The sequence below is a fragment of the Gadus chalcogrammus genome, chromosome 12 (genome assembly GCF_026213295.1).
Source record: "Gadus chalcogrammus isolate NIFS_2021 chromosome 12, NIFS_Gcha_1.0, whole genome shotgun sequence".
Lineage (NCBI taxonomy): Eukaryota > Metazoa > Chordata > Actinopteri > Gadiformes > Gadidae > Gadus > Gadus chalcogrammus.
In genome coordinates this window covers 5,343,937-5,359,705 of record NC_079423.1, presented here as the reverse complement: position 1 = coordinate 5,359,705, position 15,769 = coordinate 5,343,937, and the positions used below count along the sequence as shown (strand labels likewise).

At 47.5% G+C, this 15,769-nt stretch overlaps 1 protein-coding gene and 1 long non-coding RNA gene across 7 annotated transcripts in view; one reads left to right on the top strand and one right to left on the bottom strand.

Moving 5' to 3' along the window:
- The window catches only part of herc2 (HECT and RLD domain containing E3 ubiquitin protein ligase 2), a 69,437-nt gene that overhangs the window by 49,522 nt on the left and 4,146 nt on the right, over positions 1 to 15,769 (bottom strand). For all 6 annotated transcript variants that reach the window (XM_056604470.1, XM_056604467.1, XM_056604468.1 and 3 more), the window contains 18 exons: positions 13,613 to 13,835; positions 12,948 to 13,051; positions 10,672 to 10,813; positions 10,402 to 10,506; positions 9,441 to 9,612; positions 8,843 to 9,016; positions 7,795 to 7,983; positions 7,117 to 7,268; positions 6,492 to 6,649; positions 5,770 to 5,883; positions 5,128 to 5,379; positions 4,480 to 4,673; positions 3,877 to 4,077; positions 3,078 to 3,306; positions 2,394 to 2,518; positions 1,879 to 2,057; positions 1,514 to 1,698; positions 1,014 to 1,169 (listed from right to left, as the gene is read on the bottom strand). In XM_056604470.1, the coding sequence (XP_056460445.1) occupies positions 1,014 to 1,169; positions 1,514 to 1,698; positions 1,879 to 2,057; positions 2,394 to 2,518; positions 3,078 to 3,306; positions 3,877 to 4,077; positions 4,480 to 4,673; positions 5,128 to 5,379; positions 5,770 to 5,883; positions 6,492 to 6,649; positions 7,117 to 7,268; positions 7,795 to 7,983; positions 8,843 to 9,016; positions 9,441 to 9,612; positions 10,402 to 10,506; positions 10,672 to 10,813; positions 12,948 to 13,051; positions 13,613 to 13,835 (3,054 nt within the window). The remainder of the gene's footprint in view (positions 1 to 1,013; positions 1,170 to 1,513; positions 1,699 to 1,878; positions 2,058 to 2,393; positions 2,519 to 3,077; positions 3,307 to 3,876; positions 4,078 to 4,479; positions 4,674 to 5,127; positions 5,380 to 5,769; positions 5,884 to 6,491; positions 6,650 to 7,116; positions 7,269 to 7,794; positions 7,984 to 8,842; positions 9,017 to 9,440; positions 9,613 to 10,401; positions 10,507 to 10,671; positions 10,814 to 12,947; positions 13,052 to 13,612; positions 13,836 to 15,769) is intronic.
- LOC130393752 (uncharacterized) lies at positions 9,038 to 11,466 on the top strand. The gene is made up of 3 exons (XR_008897144.1): positions 9,038 to 9,639; positions 9,990 to 10,258; positions 10,330 to 11,466. It is a non-coding gene; the product is annotated as an uncharacterized LOC130393752 (long non-coding RNA).

The following is a 15,769-nucleotide window of genomic DNA, read 5'->3' as shown; positions in this document are numbered from 1 at the left end:
GAGCAGGACCCCTAGAGACCACACAACAGGGGTAATGTTAGTGAACCAGCACCACGGACACCACCAGCTCAGGGAGCAGGACCCCTAGAGACCACACAACAGGGGTAATGTTAGTGAACCAGCACCACGGACACCACCAGCTCAGGGAGCAGGACCCCTAGAGACCACACAACAGGGGTAATGTTAGTGAACCAGCACCACGGACACCACCAGCTCAGGGAGCAGGACCCCTAGAGACCACACAACAGGGGTAATGTTAGTGAACCACCACCACGGACACCACCAGCTCAGGGAGCAGGACCCCTAGAGACCACACAACAGGGGTAATGTTAGTGAACCACCACCACGGACACCACCAGCTCAGGGAGCAGGACCCCTAGAGACCACACAACAGGGGTAATGTTAGTGAACCACCACCACGGACACCACCAGCTCAGGGAGCAGGACCCCTAGAGACCACACAACAGGGGTAATGTTAGTGAACCACCACCACGGACACCACCAGCTCAGGGAGCAGGACCCCTAGAAAGCTCACAGCACGCAACCTGTGTTAATGGACTGGGACTAGCCGTGAGCCCCCGTCCATAAACATTATGGTCTGGTTTTTCCTGGTGTGGTGCTAATGTACGCATACAATGCTGCTCATAATGTTGAAATGCATACAGGCTTAGAGAGCCAGAGTGGTTGACTCCCAGCCCAAATAGTCGGTAGTGGAAACGCAGTGCCGATAAATACACAAAAGCAACTAAATAGATAACCTACAAAAGCAGGTAAAGAGTTACATAAGTTAATACATTAATGAGTGCTGTTTCAACTGGTAAATCATGGCTTCACACTGCCAGAGTTACGGGTTCACTTCCCACTGGAGGCCCCACTAAGAATCGATGCACTCATAGTATATTAAGACACTTTGGATAACTGTGTCCACAAAATGGCATGTAGCATTTATGATTGAATACACTCCTTCATGGATGAATGGGGGCACGAATAAATGGATGAAAAGGTAAAAGTACCGGTCAGATCCCCTTCGATGACCCGGGACACCTCAGCAAAGTGTCTGTGTCCGGTGGAGGCGATGCTGGTGGCCACGGGCAGGATGTCGCCCATGTGAGTGCACAGCAGGGAGATGTACTTCTTCAGCAGGGAGCCCACGCCCAGCAGCTCCGGGTCTGCAGCACACACATTCACAACTACAAGTTAGAGCTCCAAAAAACACTGACCACTACAAAATATGCACACAAAAAACCTTAACGACTCAGAGCTCACGCATAAATGATCAAATAATCGACTGAATAGGACTCATGGAGCCACCAGGGGGATAACTTCATAAATAAAGACGACCACAGAGTAAAGAGGTGGGCGAGACAGTAGATACAGGCATGCTGGTCTTATTCTATAGACATATTGTAATATTATTAGTGTTGAATCATGCTCTATATTCCACGTCATACAGTGAGCGTACACAGGACATCCAAACAGACGGGACAGAGAGGGGGGGTCGGGAGGCTCTTACTGTATCCGTTGAGGGTCTCGGTGCCGTTCACCCCCAGGTAAAGCTTGCTGACCAGCAGCCTCTGGAAGCGCAGCAGCAGGTCCAGCGAGGCCGAGCGCTCCTTGCTCACCTGCTCCGCCTCCTGGCAGGTGGAGATACGGCGGGCCACGTCCTTCAGTCTGGAGATGGTCTGGGACGCCATGTTCCTGTGGTGGTGGTGGTGGTGGAGGCACAACCAGGGTTCAAATTAACTTCCGGTTCATAGTCGTCCGGAAGTTAATTTCGTACTGCAGTTGTTGCATCCTGTATGCAACAACTGCAGTGAGACAAATTCCAAACCGCGTCAATGAAGCGACGAGTGCCGCGTAGATTCGTGCGGGCAGTACCTGAGGAGCTGCTGGACCAGCTGCACGAGCGGCAGACTCTGCTTGCCGGCCGACTCGTAGATGCCCGTGTTGATGAGGTCTTTGTCCAGCAGGGCGCGACAGCGCTGCATGGAGGAGGCGTTGGCCTCCTGCTCGTCGATCTCCTTCTCCTTCTGGGCCTCCTTCTTGGCCTCGATGTCCTGGGGGGAGGAACAACAAAGGGAGGGAGATGTTTTGGTGGAATGGGAGCAGGAGGAGGTTGAGGAAGGAGAAGGGGACGGAGCGTGGGAGTTAAGTAGCGAACTGATCTTCAAAAGAGGATAATGTGGGTTTGGCAGTTGGGTTTGTTTTGGTTAGCATAACATCCTCTTTTTGTGTTTTTATCTTTATCTGATGTTCCCTCCCTCCCTAATGGACTGAGGGTGTAACGACTGCATGCTGACAGTTATGTGGCACGCTTCGTAAATAAAGATTAAACCCTCGCAGGCCGAATGAACAGAGCCCCTGTTTGGGTCATGAGCAGCCGCGGGGTGTACCTGTATCTCCGCGGTGATGGCGGCGTTCAGGGCAGACTCCAGACCCCCGTCAGCCATCAGGCTGCTGACCAGCAGGTCGATCATGAAGCGGCGGCCGGGGCTCACGCTCACCTCGTTCCCAGACGCTACGGAGGAGTCAGGGACACACTGAGTTCAGCGGTCACCAGGCCGCACCCTGCGCTCCCCTCCCCACATGTTCAGATCCTTTTAGCTTAAGAGGAGATAAGGTGATATTTGAAGCAAGATATTTTTAAATTAAATAAGATATGTTTATATGAGATGAGATAGGGCGAGATGAAATAAGACAAGATCAAATAACATGAAATAAGATAGGATGTTGATATGTTGAGATGATGAGGAGCTACTTATCTAATTTCCATTTATATATATTTTTTTACTTATTTTCAGAATACATTCTGGTTCTACTTTATCTTTCTCTGCAAGGACGCCATACAACGATACAAAAAAGTAATTGAAAAGAAGCAACAATAAGAAAAAATAATAATAATAGTAGGAGACATAGCAATTGGCATCAGATGGAATATGCAGTTTTGGGACAAATAGATTGTGTTTGGAGTTGTGATTTGAAACGGGGAAACTTTAGCTATAACCGTCGCCACCACCATCACCACCACCACCACCACCCCCAATACCACGAGGTCCCCCCCCCCGCTCCCCACCCACCAGCATTGGGCAGCAGGGAGGACAGCGCCCGGGCCCTCTCCTCGGCGGTGGGGAGCAGGACGGACCAGCCGCTCTGGAGGACGGCCTGGGCGGCGGCCTGCACCGTGTTCAGCACCCCCGCGTTGCTGGCCAGCATCACCACCGTCTGCTTGAGGTTGTTCAGCAGCCCGCTGCCCAGCCCCAGGCCCAGCTCCTCGGGGTCCACCTGGTTACTGATGGCCGCGTGGAGCTGGAGGAGACACGCGCACACACACACACACACACACACACACACACACACACACACACACACACACACACACACACACACACACACACACACACACACACACACACACACACACACACACACACACACACACACCATGTTAAAGATAGGGTGACTGTACTGAACTTATCGTTTCCATTTTTGCCTATTCATTAATTTCACAAATACTTTTGTAAACACATTTATCTAAAATTAACTTAAAGGTGAGGCTGGGAATCATTATAAAAGCAAGTACAAAAAAGTGCTACACAGGCAAGTTATCAGACAGAGTGCAGAGTTGCTACGGCAACAGAAGGTATTAATTATTTACTCTTCCGAACATTTAACTCCTATGTTTCTGCGTTTCTAACCGTAAACCTAATCTCTTAGTCTAGTAAACTATCATATATATATATATATATATATATGTAATGACATATATAACTATGTCGTAGCCGCTTTGTGTGAACACAGATAAAGCCATTAATGAGCAGCTAGGGGGTCAGGGGTCATCGTGCATCGTGTTACACAACGTTAACTCCGCGACCCTACCTGTAGGCGCAGGAGGTTGAGGGCGGCCACCACCATGCACTCCTTCTCCTGGGGCGGCGGCCAGTCGGAGCTGCCGTCCATGCCCTCGCTGACCTGCCGCAGGAGCAGGTCCAGCTGCTCAAAGGTCATGGGGCACACGTCCACCACGAAGGGCACGCGCTGGCCCACCGACCACTCGGAGCACGACGACCACGCGAAGCTCTGCACGACAACGAGACCATGCATCCAACATGGTTTCAATACAACACTAGGAACCCATCGGCCAATGCAGGCTGTGCGCCTGTAGAGACCATCTGTAGAGGCTGTCCATCTATAGGTCTGCAGAGGCTGCCTGTATAGGCAGTGTTTCTATAGGTCTGTAGCGGCTGTATGCAGAGGCTGTGTGTGGATAGGTCTGTAGAGGTTTTGTGTCGATAGGTCTGTAGAGGCTTTGTGTCTATAGGTCTGTATAGGCAGTGTGTCTATAGGTCTGTAGAGGCTGTCTGCAGAGGCTGTGTGTGTATAGGTCTGTAGAGGCTGTGTGTGGATAGGTCTGTAGAGGCTTTGTGTCTATAGGTCTGTAGAGGCTTTGTGTCAACAGGTCTGAAGAGGCCGACGTCATACCTGTCCGGGTCCACAGGAGATGCCGACGATGTGCTTGGAGTTGAGGCCGGGCAGAGCCTTGGGCTGCTTCTTGTTGGAGAACAGCGTGTCAAAGTGCTGCATCTTGTCGTTGCTCCCCCAGCTGTGGACCTCCCCGTCGTCCGTCAGGGCCAGGCAGTGCGTGGAGCCCACCGCCACGTCCACCACCTTCTTCCCTGAAGACGAGAGGACATAGGTCAGAGTCAGACAACTGAAAAAGGCTTGTGGGCCTGCATTACATTGATTTGTAAGGCCTTGATGACAGTTTGCGCTTTGAGATGGTATTTTAGATGGTAGGGAAAAGTGCATTTTAAAATAAACATAAAGATAAACTCTTTTTGGGTTACGTCAGTAAAATGTATACTCTAAAGAAAACAATTCTGTCATGGGTCCGATTTGAACAACAGATGGCAGCAAACCACAAAGTGGCTTTAGTCTGACTCATTCTCCACAGCGCAATTTTATGCCGCGTCTGTGAAAGCATGTTGTAACAGTAAAACAAATAAAATATTATAATGAATACAACGTTTTACCAAGCTTGCATTTCTAACCAAGTTTACACACTGGCTCACTCGTAAGTCATTTACGATGAAAGTGTCTTCCAAAATGGCAAAATGTAGTAAAGCGTACCATGTAAACTGTCCAGTAGCTTGGGGTAGCGGACGTGTTCGTCTGTGCCGTGGCCCAGGCGCTGGTTGTCTCCCTTCCCCCAGGTGTACACCTGGCCTTCCTTGGTGAGCGCCACGGAGAACTGGCTGCCGCAGCACACCTTCTCGATGTCCAGGTCCTGCAGCTTCTCCACCAGCTTAGGGGTCTTGCAGCCATCGCTGCCTCCGCGACCCAGCTTACCGTAGTCCCCGTCCCCCCATGACCACACCTGGCCTGAGACCGCACAGGAAGGAGATTAACCAACAGTGTTTTAATGAACCAACGGTTGTATCGGGGCAATTAGATGATACAGGAAGTAGATTAACTATCGACGTCTTAATTAACCAATGTTGGTCTCAGGGCACTAGGGTGATTCAGGAAGTAGATTAACTAAGGATGTATTGATGAACCAACGTTTGTCTCAGGGCAATAGGATGATACATGAAGTAGATAAACAATCGATGTCTTGATGAACTAACGTTGATCTAATTTCTTCAGTTTGATACTTTTTAGCTCATTCTGGCTCGTTTCTCCAAATTGCCTACCCTAGCTTGAATTTATCATCTTTTCATTCACATCAGATAGTTTGCTTCTCCCATTGGTACTTGGTGTCGTTTTTCTCACCGTTCTCCGTCACCGCCAGCGTTTGGGCATCACCACTTCCACACGCCACGTCCAGAACCTTCAGCCCCTTCAGAGCCGTCACCAGCATGGGGGTGGTCTGGTCCTCACTGGAGCCTGGACAACAACCAGACAGCAAGAAACCCATGGTTAGGACCCAGAACATTCTATCAAATACAGATCTATAGAATTCAGCGATCACATAGAGCACTGTAGATGTCTGAGGACACACTACACGTAAACAAAAAGGTTTATATACATTTTGACCTTCCATACACATTAGGGGGTGACAAGCAACAATGCCAGTGGTTGAATCTGAATATGCTGGCGTTGCTGTGTGGATGGGCAAAATGTGCCACTCTGCAAACGGCTATGTAGTTCATGAAAATACACATTCGTGCTTATTTTGCTTTTTGCATTTTTCCTATTTTGTAATTACATTATGCTTTCTCTGTGTTATCTTCCACCTTGTTGTTCATTGGTTATGAGTAAGTTCTTAATTTCCTCATTCTCTCCACAATATCAGTTTACTTCTCATCCCACTTGTTTGGTTACCAAATAAACCATTGAAACCAATCAACATTAGTCAACACATTCTGATGTCATCGTTGGCCATATGGACACTTGGAGTGACCATATGGCCAAAGACGATATCAGAACATGTCGACTATGTGACGGCGTGCGAGAGGGAAGAGAGTGAAGGCGTTTGACGGGGGGGGGCTCACCGTGGCCCAGGCGGCCGTAGTTCCCGCGGCCCCAGGTGAAGAGCTCGCCGTCGGCCGTGACGGCGGCGCTGTAGGTGCTCCCGCAGGCGATCTGCACCACCTGCTTCCCCGCCTGCTTCCCGTTGAACGCCGCGATCATGGCCGGCTCCTCCAGGTACCTGGAGAACCGAGGACGACCGTTATCACAGTGACCGCGGTGGCGGTCTGTTGCTTGGCAACCCAGGGTTTGATGTGAACATGTCGCCGTCCGTATTTCAGTGCTAGGGGTTGTTTGAGTGGATACTGCCATTTGTGATGTCACAAAAGGCTCGGTGTTGAAATAGCCTGTAAGGGCTCAGATGATACCCGTTGTTAAGGTACAGGTAGGGGGGCATCTTTCTCGAGGATGCCTACAGGCAGACTGGTGACATTGGGGTTGGAATCCAGAACCTTTTGCCTGAGCGTATTACAATAAAGCCTAGCAAGTAGACTACCCTGCCTGTAAGAGCTGATGTTCTACACAAGCAATAACAACAAAAGGCAGAGAATAAATCCAACAGTGCCGTAACTCATTATCAAAATTGAGCTGATGTTCGTGTCCTTTAACATAACGTCACGGCGTTTCCCTTCCATGCTGGCGCCTTACGTGGTGTCTCCATGTCCCAGGCGTCCTCCGTCCCCACAGCCCCAGGAGAAGACCTCTCCGTTGGACGACAGGGCCAGGTAGTGCTGGCCGTCTGGATGGGCAGCCAGCTTCATCATCTTCCTGGAGCTCAGCGTGTGCACCAGCATTGGGGCCTAGGAACCCATTTTAATCTGGTTATTATTTAATGAACGGATGATTTAAAACAGACTGCTGACATGGGAAGATTTTACAAAAACAAAAGATACCAAATTACAAAATAAATAGTGCATTTCCTGCTGCCATCCAGAATGCAAAATATGACTATACTATGAGGATGAAAGCATTCTTCTTCTCTTCTTTAGATTATTTTTGGCCATATAGCCGGATGAAATGTTAAAACAATTGCCAACAAAGTACGTTAAGATGTCTTATGCGTCAATCACCATGCGTATTAATACGTGTCATGGTTACTGGGATTTCTTTTGCGGTATGCCATGTCCATCTCTCACGTTTCCCCTTTAATATCAGCGTTTGATTCTCAGTTCGACACACATCAACACCCACCGCCACCAGACCCTGAAAGAGAGCCTTTGTGTTAACGACCCGGCACTCATGTGTCCAGTGGCTTCTACACAAGGCAGCCCCTCATGAGCCATCAACAACAGGAACACTTATCCCCCAGGGGGGGGCTGAACGCACCAGAGTGGTGCTCTTGTAGTTCTGGGTGTAGACGGCGCCGCTGCTGGACAGGATGAGGAAGCCCTTCTCCGAGCACACGACCTGGGCCACGCCGACGCTGGACAGCGCCTTGCACTGGATGGGTCCGTTCACGTTGGCGTACAGCTTCCAGCCCAGCAGGCCCCAGGCGATCACCTCCTGCAGGGTTCCCTGTGGCCCATGGACAATACGGAGGGTTGGATGGGGCTGTGGTTGTTGGTATGAGGATGATGCTTGTGATTTATGATGATGATGATGATGATGATGATGATGATGATGATGATGATTCTTGTGTATCGTGGGTATTTACAGTTTTCTTCCTTATTCAGAATAATTGTGCATTATATTGTGTAGCATGTAATGTACATAATGTGATATTTATTATTGTGAATAATGATTATAAAGTTTTTTGACCCACTTTGACCCATGTACGTATTTAAATGAGTTAAGACAGCACACGCCTTCTTTACAAGTAAAGATCACTTCATGGGATTGTTCATGTGGTAAACGGTGTGCTTTGGAGCCATTAGGCTTGTTGACATGTTCACTCTGATAACCGCTTTCTCCAGTCACATGGGCGGGGAGCAGAACAGATAGCCGACAGGAAGGAACACCGCAGCCCTAGAGCTGCCGAGGATTTATCTCTGACAGCATTACTGAAAACAAGCCCGAACTGGCCCGATAGCTTATTTAGCACAAACTAAAAAAAACAAAAAAAACATGTTCATCGACCTTCAATTCACACATTCCAATTAACACGTTTTCTATTTGGGACTAGTTAAAGGAGCACCGTCGTGCTCAGCTATTTTCAAACACTAGAGAGCATTGCCTCATTCGCGTGTTGAATGCATACATGGTGATAAAAAACCGAGTGTGCGATATTACAATGATATTTCAAACCTTTGTTTCGTTTCTCACAGAAATAGTGAACATTGCAGACTGTATCAATCAACAGGGCTAGAGAGAGAAATCGGGACGCGAAGCAATGCATTGTGGGTATGACCCCCAGCGCCGTGGGCTCGGTGCATACCTTGTGCGAGGTGGGTGAGCTGCAGTGGGGGGGGCTGCAGGGCGCGGCCAGGCGGTCCAGGTGGGCCATGATGACCACGGCGGTCTGCCGTAGGTCGATGGCCAGCTCGTTGTCCTGGGGCAGCGTCAGGTAGCGCAGGAAGCACTCGTTGGGGCTCAGCGGCGCCGTCAGGATCTTGAGGTTAGGAGATCAGACCCTTTAATAAGAGCTGTGGACTATATACGACGTGGTGATTTATTTTGGTGGTATTGCTGTGATCGTTGTCCTTTCAGTGTCTATGTGGTGCATACCTATTTATTTGTCGCTGTAGTGTATGTTGTACTGCGCCCTGTCTTGATGTTTGTACTGTCCTGTTGATGTATGTTGTTGCGTGTAGTGGCACAATAATTTCCCCCTTGGGGACTATTAAAGTGCAATCAATCAATCAGTTACACTTCCTGACTATGTTAACCAACTTTTTTTGTTAACAAAGTTTATGTCAGCTCCTCTGTAGTTTGTTTTGCATTGACGGGTGATTCATTGATAGCGCGTGTTTTCGTCCAAATCCAAACAGAACTTTACACCCTGACCGCGACACTACCCTGTGTCCGCCGTGTACCTCTGGCTGGTCGTCGGGTATGGGCTCCTCCTTGTTGTTGTGAATGCTCTGGAAGCGCTGGAGGAGGGGCAGCAGTGGGGCGCTGGTGCCCTGCGTGGAGCGCTCGTTGTCCATCTCCCGCGTGCCGTTGCCCCACAGACGCAGCAGCAGCAGCACCGCCGACAGCAGCTGGCTGGAGGACGGTGGGACCCAGAGGAAGGTAAGGAGCCGCCCTAATCCAGCGCAACAGTGACCACCCCGCATTTGAACAGCTCTGGTTCCGGAAGTACCTTTCCCATTCATTTTTTCGTAAAATCGTTATACTGTATAAAGAGTTTTAAGGCTTGAACCAAGCCGTTCAAAGCCATAGTAATATCCAGGAAATATTTGTTTTATGGAAAAAAACAACAGTTTCTACAGGAGCATATACTCGTTTCACAATTTAATGGTTCGTTGAAAGTATACCTTGGATGCTTACGACATAATGGCTGTAATAAAAACCTCTACGGAGAAAATTTATGGGATTTTTACTTCGGGAACCACACTGAAAGTTTTATGTTCTCTTTATAGAGAGTACTGTCTATTGGACCACAGTGACAGCAGGACCGCTGGTCACACATGAGTATGACTACAACAGCGTGTTCCCCTGTCCTGATTGGTTCGGATAAGAGCCATGCGATGTCACTCGCCATGTATTAGTGTGATATCACAAAGTATCTACGTAGCATCGGGCAGCAAGAGGTCACATCACCACGCGGGATTGGACACTCGACTCCAGTTGTGATGTCACAAAAGCGGACGATTTTGAAACGGCTTATAATGGCTCACATCCGAAAAAGGTAAGTGTCCGCTCCTACTTGTGACATCACAAAGTGATTGATGTTTTTAAATGGCTTTTACTTTGAAATAGATCACCATCTCAACATGGCACCTGGTAGTGAAACAGGGGCCCTTTACGCAGCAGGGTAGAACGGAGCCCTACCTCAGGGTCCCCCTCTGCACAGCCAGCTCCAGGAGTATAGCCAGAGCAAGGTGCTGGTCCTGCAGGGGAATGTTGCCTTTGGCACTGGCACTTCCATGGACATCACTGGTTCCCCGCAAGACGGCATCAGAACACATGACACACAGGTTACACACATATCACCACAAAGTATTTGGAAGTGCACTGAAGTACGCGGCGCTGCATTGTAGCACGATGTGGGTGAAGTACGGGGCAGTATGCTGCAGTGTGGAGCCTCTCTCGGCACCTCACCTGAGGAACTTGGCGGCCCGTTCGACCACCTCCAGCCACACGGAGGAGACGGTGCCCTCGTCGAACAGTGTGGCCTCGGGCAGGGCCCGCAGCGCGTCCAGAGACTCCTGGAGCAGCTCGCTGCACAGGTCTGCATCGTCCCCTACACCACCACAATCAGGGGTTAAAGAAAGCCTGGACTGGGGTTTCATAGAGGGGCACTTTGGTGCTTTAGATCAGAAACAGTCTGTGTTCATATAGCACAATTCGACCGGCAAGGCCCTTCATAGCGACTCAAGGTCATAGTGATTAACAGTAAATGCCTCACATTCAAACACCAAAACACATTCACAGACACTTTCCGCATTCATACACTGGCTCTCACACACGCAGGCAGTTTTTCAGCTGTTAAACAGCTGGGGGGGGGTTGAATGACTGGTTCAAGGGCACTGCAGCCCTTTGTGCAAAGAGAAGCATGGATATTCAACCGGCGACCTCCTTTGTTGGCCTAAGAAGAGCTCTAGCCCTGATTATAGAACATATCATAAGTTCGAGCTCGGAGATAAGCAAAGCTCCTAGGAACCGAACAACTGAAAACTGTCAAAATACTTCAATATATTTAAACAGTACTATCTAAATTAGGGGTGAAAAAAATACTAAATCTGGTTATTTTTTACCTACTTTCATGGTGTGTTGTAATGCAAGCTGCATTGATTATTGCATTGTTCATAGAAAGTCATATTTGTGACAAAAGCTTTTTCTCTAATAAAATATTAGATAAGGTAATTCATCTCTTGATTTCTTTAATGATCATCAGTAGGAAGTGATTAGCAAACTCTGAGGAGCAAACTCAGATGTATAGATATATCTTTGAAAATCACACATGGAAATGTTCATAAAAAATGCATCGATAATCGGTTTAGAATCGAATCGTTGACCTCTGAATCGGAATCTAATCCTGAGGTGCCAAGAGATTCCTTATCTAAATGCACTTTGACCCCCTCAAGATGATTCACATGAAGTGGACAACCTTGCAATACATTTTAAATGAATCCACAAATCTTCCTTTTTTCCTATATTACTCTCAACTCCCCTGAAGCATCCTCATGCACCGTATCGTCCCTGTACCTATTCCCATAACCCCCCCCACCCTGAATGCCATGCCCCCGCCGGCGCCTGGCCGCACGTGGGGAGCCGCCCGCTCTGTGTTCCAGGAAGGCTGCCAGACCAGAACTGGTGTTGGTCCGGGGCTCAACAACAGCCGCCCAAGGAGCTCAGGTTACCAGACGCTTGCAGCCAGGAGCGGGCGGCCAGCCCCTCTTACACCCCTTCACTGCCAGTGGCCTCAGTCACACATTAACAACCCATTAAAACGGAGCATCCCTGCATGCTAAGCTAACTAAACTAGCATGATTCGGGTTCTCAAGGGGAAGTAGCTATTGCGTAAATATACCGATACAAAATAATGATTTTTTGTATTGTATTTGTGTAAATATTAGAATTTGGCGGAATACTTTCAGCTAAACTTAGTGATGTTAGATGATACTTTATTAATATTAATTGTGGGCCTTAGGAATGAATCATCACCTAAGGAAGATGTGTTATCATTTCTGAAGAAAATGTGTGAATATCTTATGAAAAATACTTTACAAACATTAAAATAGAAATTACATAATAGGTCATTGTGGACCTCAGACCTCTAAGCCATTAAAAGGATTTGGTTATTTAATTATGGTGACCCGTCCTGCTCCAACTGGTAATGCCCTAATAAAAGAGATGACTCGGTTATCTTTAGCCATTGGGGCTTTCTTTGGATGGGGTGCAGATCCGAGGGATTATCTCATGGAATGCATCGAAGTGCTGGTTCCCTGTTACAGTGACTCATAGATACACCATCACTAGACAGAGGGTTTGATGGAGAGACAGGCTGGGTCACATGCTCCCTCCATCCCCCCTCAAGTGTCCCGGCCGCAGATGGCGAGGACAGACAGTGTTACCCAACTCGAGCCCGTTGACGGTGGACGACAACAGCAGGACGATGTGGTGCAACGTGTCACAGAGGGTAAAGCTGTCAATCAAAGCGTGTTTTCAGTTAGCCTCTCTGTTCACCTGACCTCCCGGCCTATCCGCTTTTGGTTCACTGAACCGTCGAACAAATCACAATCTTGTCTACCGCAGCTCCGGCCAATCGCCTCTCCGCTCTGTTGACCACCAGCCAATCGCCTGTGTGCTCTGTGGACCACCAGCCAATCCCCTGTGTGCTCTGTTGACCATCAGCCAATCCCCTGTGTGCTCACCTGATCTCCAGGCTCTGCGGAGGAAAGCGAAGGCGAAGGAGAGGGCTGCTCTGGAACCCACTCTGGCCAGGCCCTCCACACCTTTGCTGGCCGGGGGACGAGGGCTGCAGGCGCAGAGACACACACGTTACTCTTTATGTTACTGGCTTTGTTGTACTGGGCCATGTTCCGGTAATACTGACCCTCCATCCTTACGGTCAGCTCATTATATTCGAATGAACTAAAGGAAATCATACAAAGCATCTCTGCCTTTCAAATAATAAGTGGTTCAAAGTAAATTATTTATATTTTTAAGAGGGCCTGAACTTTACGAGCAGCTGTGACATCACTCCCACTTGTGATGTCACAAACAGGTCCATTTTTAAATGGCTTTCAATTGCTTAACAACATCATACTTGGTGGTAAAATAGTAATTTTATACATTGCATCAGGCAAACAAACACCAACCCTCATGGGTTTACAAGACACAAAAAAGTACCATTGCAATGGTCAGACATTCATCACACTGCAAATTACACGCTCATGATATATTCACAATCATTATTATTATCACGTTATAAACATATCAGTGAACAGAACGAGTATATAGTGAAAAATATACAGAGAACATTTGTTGGTGGTTTTCGAATGGAGGTCAACGACCCATGATAGTAGATGGGGCTTACGTCTTGTTGTCTGTTGTGGGCGGAGGGGGCGTGGGCGGGGTCTTCCAGCGGGCCTTGTACTTCTCCTCCATCATGCTGTGGCTGAGGGAGATGAGGTAGCGCTCCAGGATGACAAGCCGCTGCCGAAGACGCTGGGCCGACAGCGTGCTCTTGGCCATCTGCACTGACAGCTTCTGCTGGTCGTCCACCAGCACCATCAGACAGTCCTTCAGCTCCTTCTCGTCTACGTGCACACACACGGGCACGCAGAGATGCACACACAAACCATTATGAGCATTGAATATAGAATATAAAATTCTTTATCGTCATTGCACAGGATAAAACGAAATTGGATGGCAGTCCTCTTGGTGCTTTATACAAATATATAATAGAGTCATAAAAATAATATAAAACAATTCAAAACAATACAATTTCCAGCTATTCAGAGAAAACCCCCCCAACAAAGTAAAACAAAGGCAGAGCTGGTCAGCAGAACACCTGCTTTCCCAGTTTCGGCAAACAGTTTTTATATTCTCACTTCAGTGATACCTCCAACCAGCCCCAGGGTAATTACCAAACAATGCCCTGGTATGGCTTCCTCCTCAACCAACTTCTGTCATTCTTTATTCCTGGATTTGTGCCATGTATCATCATCTAACTTATCAATGTCCTCGTCTGAACATTCTCTACCTCTGTATCAGACACTGTCATGCATGCGCCATTCCCATATCTTGTTATTAAAGCCCTGAAGACCCTGAACTGAGGAGACTCTTCCCACCAGGGGTGTCATCTGTCCCTGAACAAAGCCAGAATCTCTCAGGGTGATACTGCCTTGTGTACCAGGCCTGAATATTGGTACATTACTGGTGGCCCAGGACATCAGATGACCTTTCTAAGATGCCTCTTCAGAAGACTGTATTTTCCCGCGCTCATCTCATTAATTTGGCATATAAAGCAAGATATTGATTATAATCCTTAGATTATTATCTAATAATGTCCTTCACCCAGCACGGAGACGGAGTTTACAAAAAAGCCCAACAACGCATGTGTCTCCTGAGGAAGCTGAAAGGGTTCGATGTCAGAAAGGACATTTTATTAACGGTTTATCAGACACTGATCGAATCTGTCATCTCCTTCAACATTACATCTTGATCTTGGTACAGCTTCCTAACAAGCAGACGCAAGGGATAATTAAGCAGGCAAGCTAGATAACCAGCATCCAACAAAAACAGCTTTCAGATTTGCACACTCAAGCAGTGGAAAGGAAGACCAATTCCATTCTCCTGGATCCCTCCCATCCCCTCCACGGCTGTTTTGAGCTGCTTCCATCAGGCAGAAGATACAGAGTGCCTCTAGCCAAAAATCTCTCTATACAAAATCCTTCATACCCGAGGCAATACACAGACACAACATACTTCTTACACAAGCACCACATACACAGAATTAGAGGACAGACTGCCTTCAATCAAAGACAATTTTCTAATATGGCAACATGTAGGACAAATAAAGCTTTTGAACTTTCATTTTTTTATAATCTCACAAGCGCAGAAAAACATTAAACAACAACTTCAGCTTGAGTGTTTAAGAGTGTAAATAAGAATCTGCATGAGGGGTTTCGTGGCCTGGTCCCAGAAGTCATGTTGTTGTTTAATCTCCAGAGTCAACATGGATCATTTTTACCATCCGCTAGTTAATATAACGATTTATGAAAAACCACTACAGACAAGTTAGATCACACAATGACACTCTTCCACAATTGGATAATGGATGACTGTTGTTTATTCCGGTCTAGGTTCAACTGTATGAATAATAATTAATATGATTCTGCTACAAAAAAGGAAAGGTGGATAAGAGATAGTTGATATATAACATCTGGAAAGGTTTCGGTTTTTCAACACTGACCAAAACAGGCTTATTTGACCAAACCTGGGGGCCAGTATTAGAATCAAATGTTGTGTATATACTGGATTTCATAATCATATTGACAATTCAACTAAATAATTAGAATAATCATTGATATTAATAAATTGCATTTATATAGCGCTTCTTAAGTCACCTATGAGTTCATGTGTGTCTGAATTTAAGCGGGATATCAAACCTCATCCAGTACCATTGTGTAGCAACCCCCTGGGAGAGGCACAAATACACAATACATATACAGTATGATTATGGCTGTGG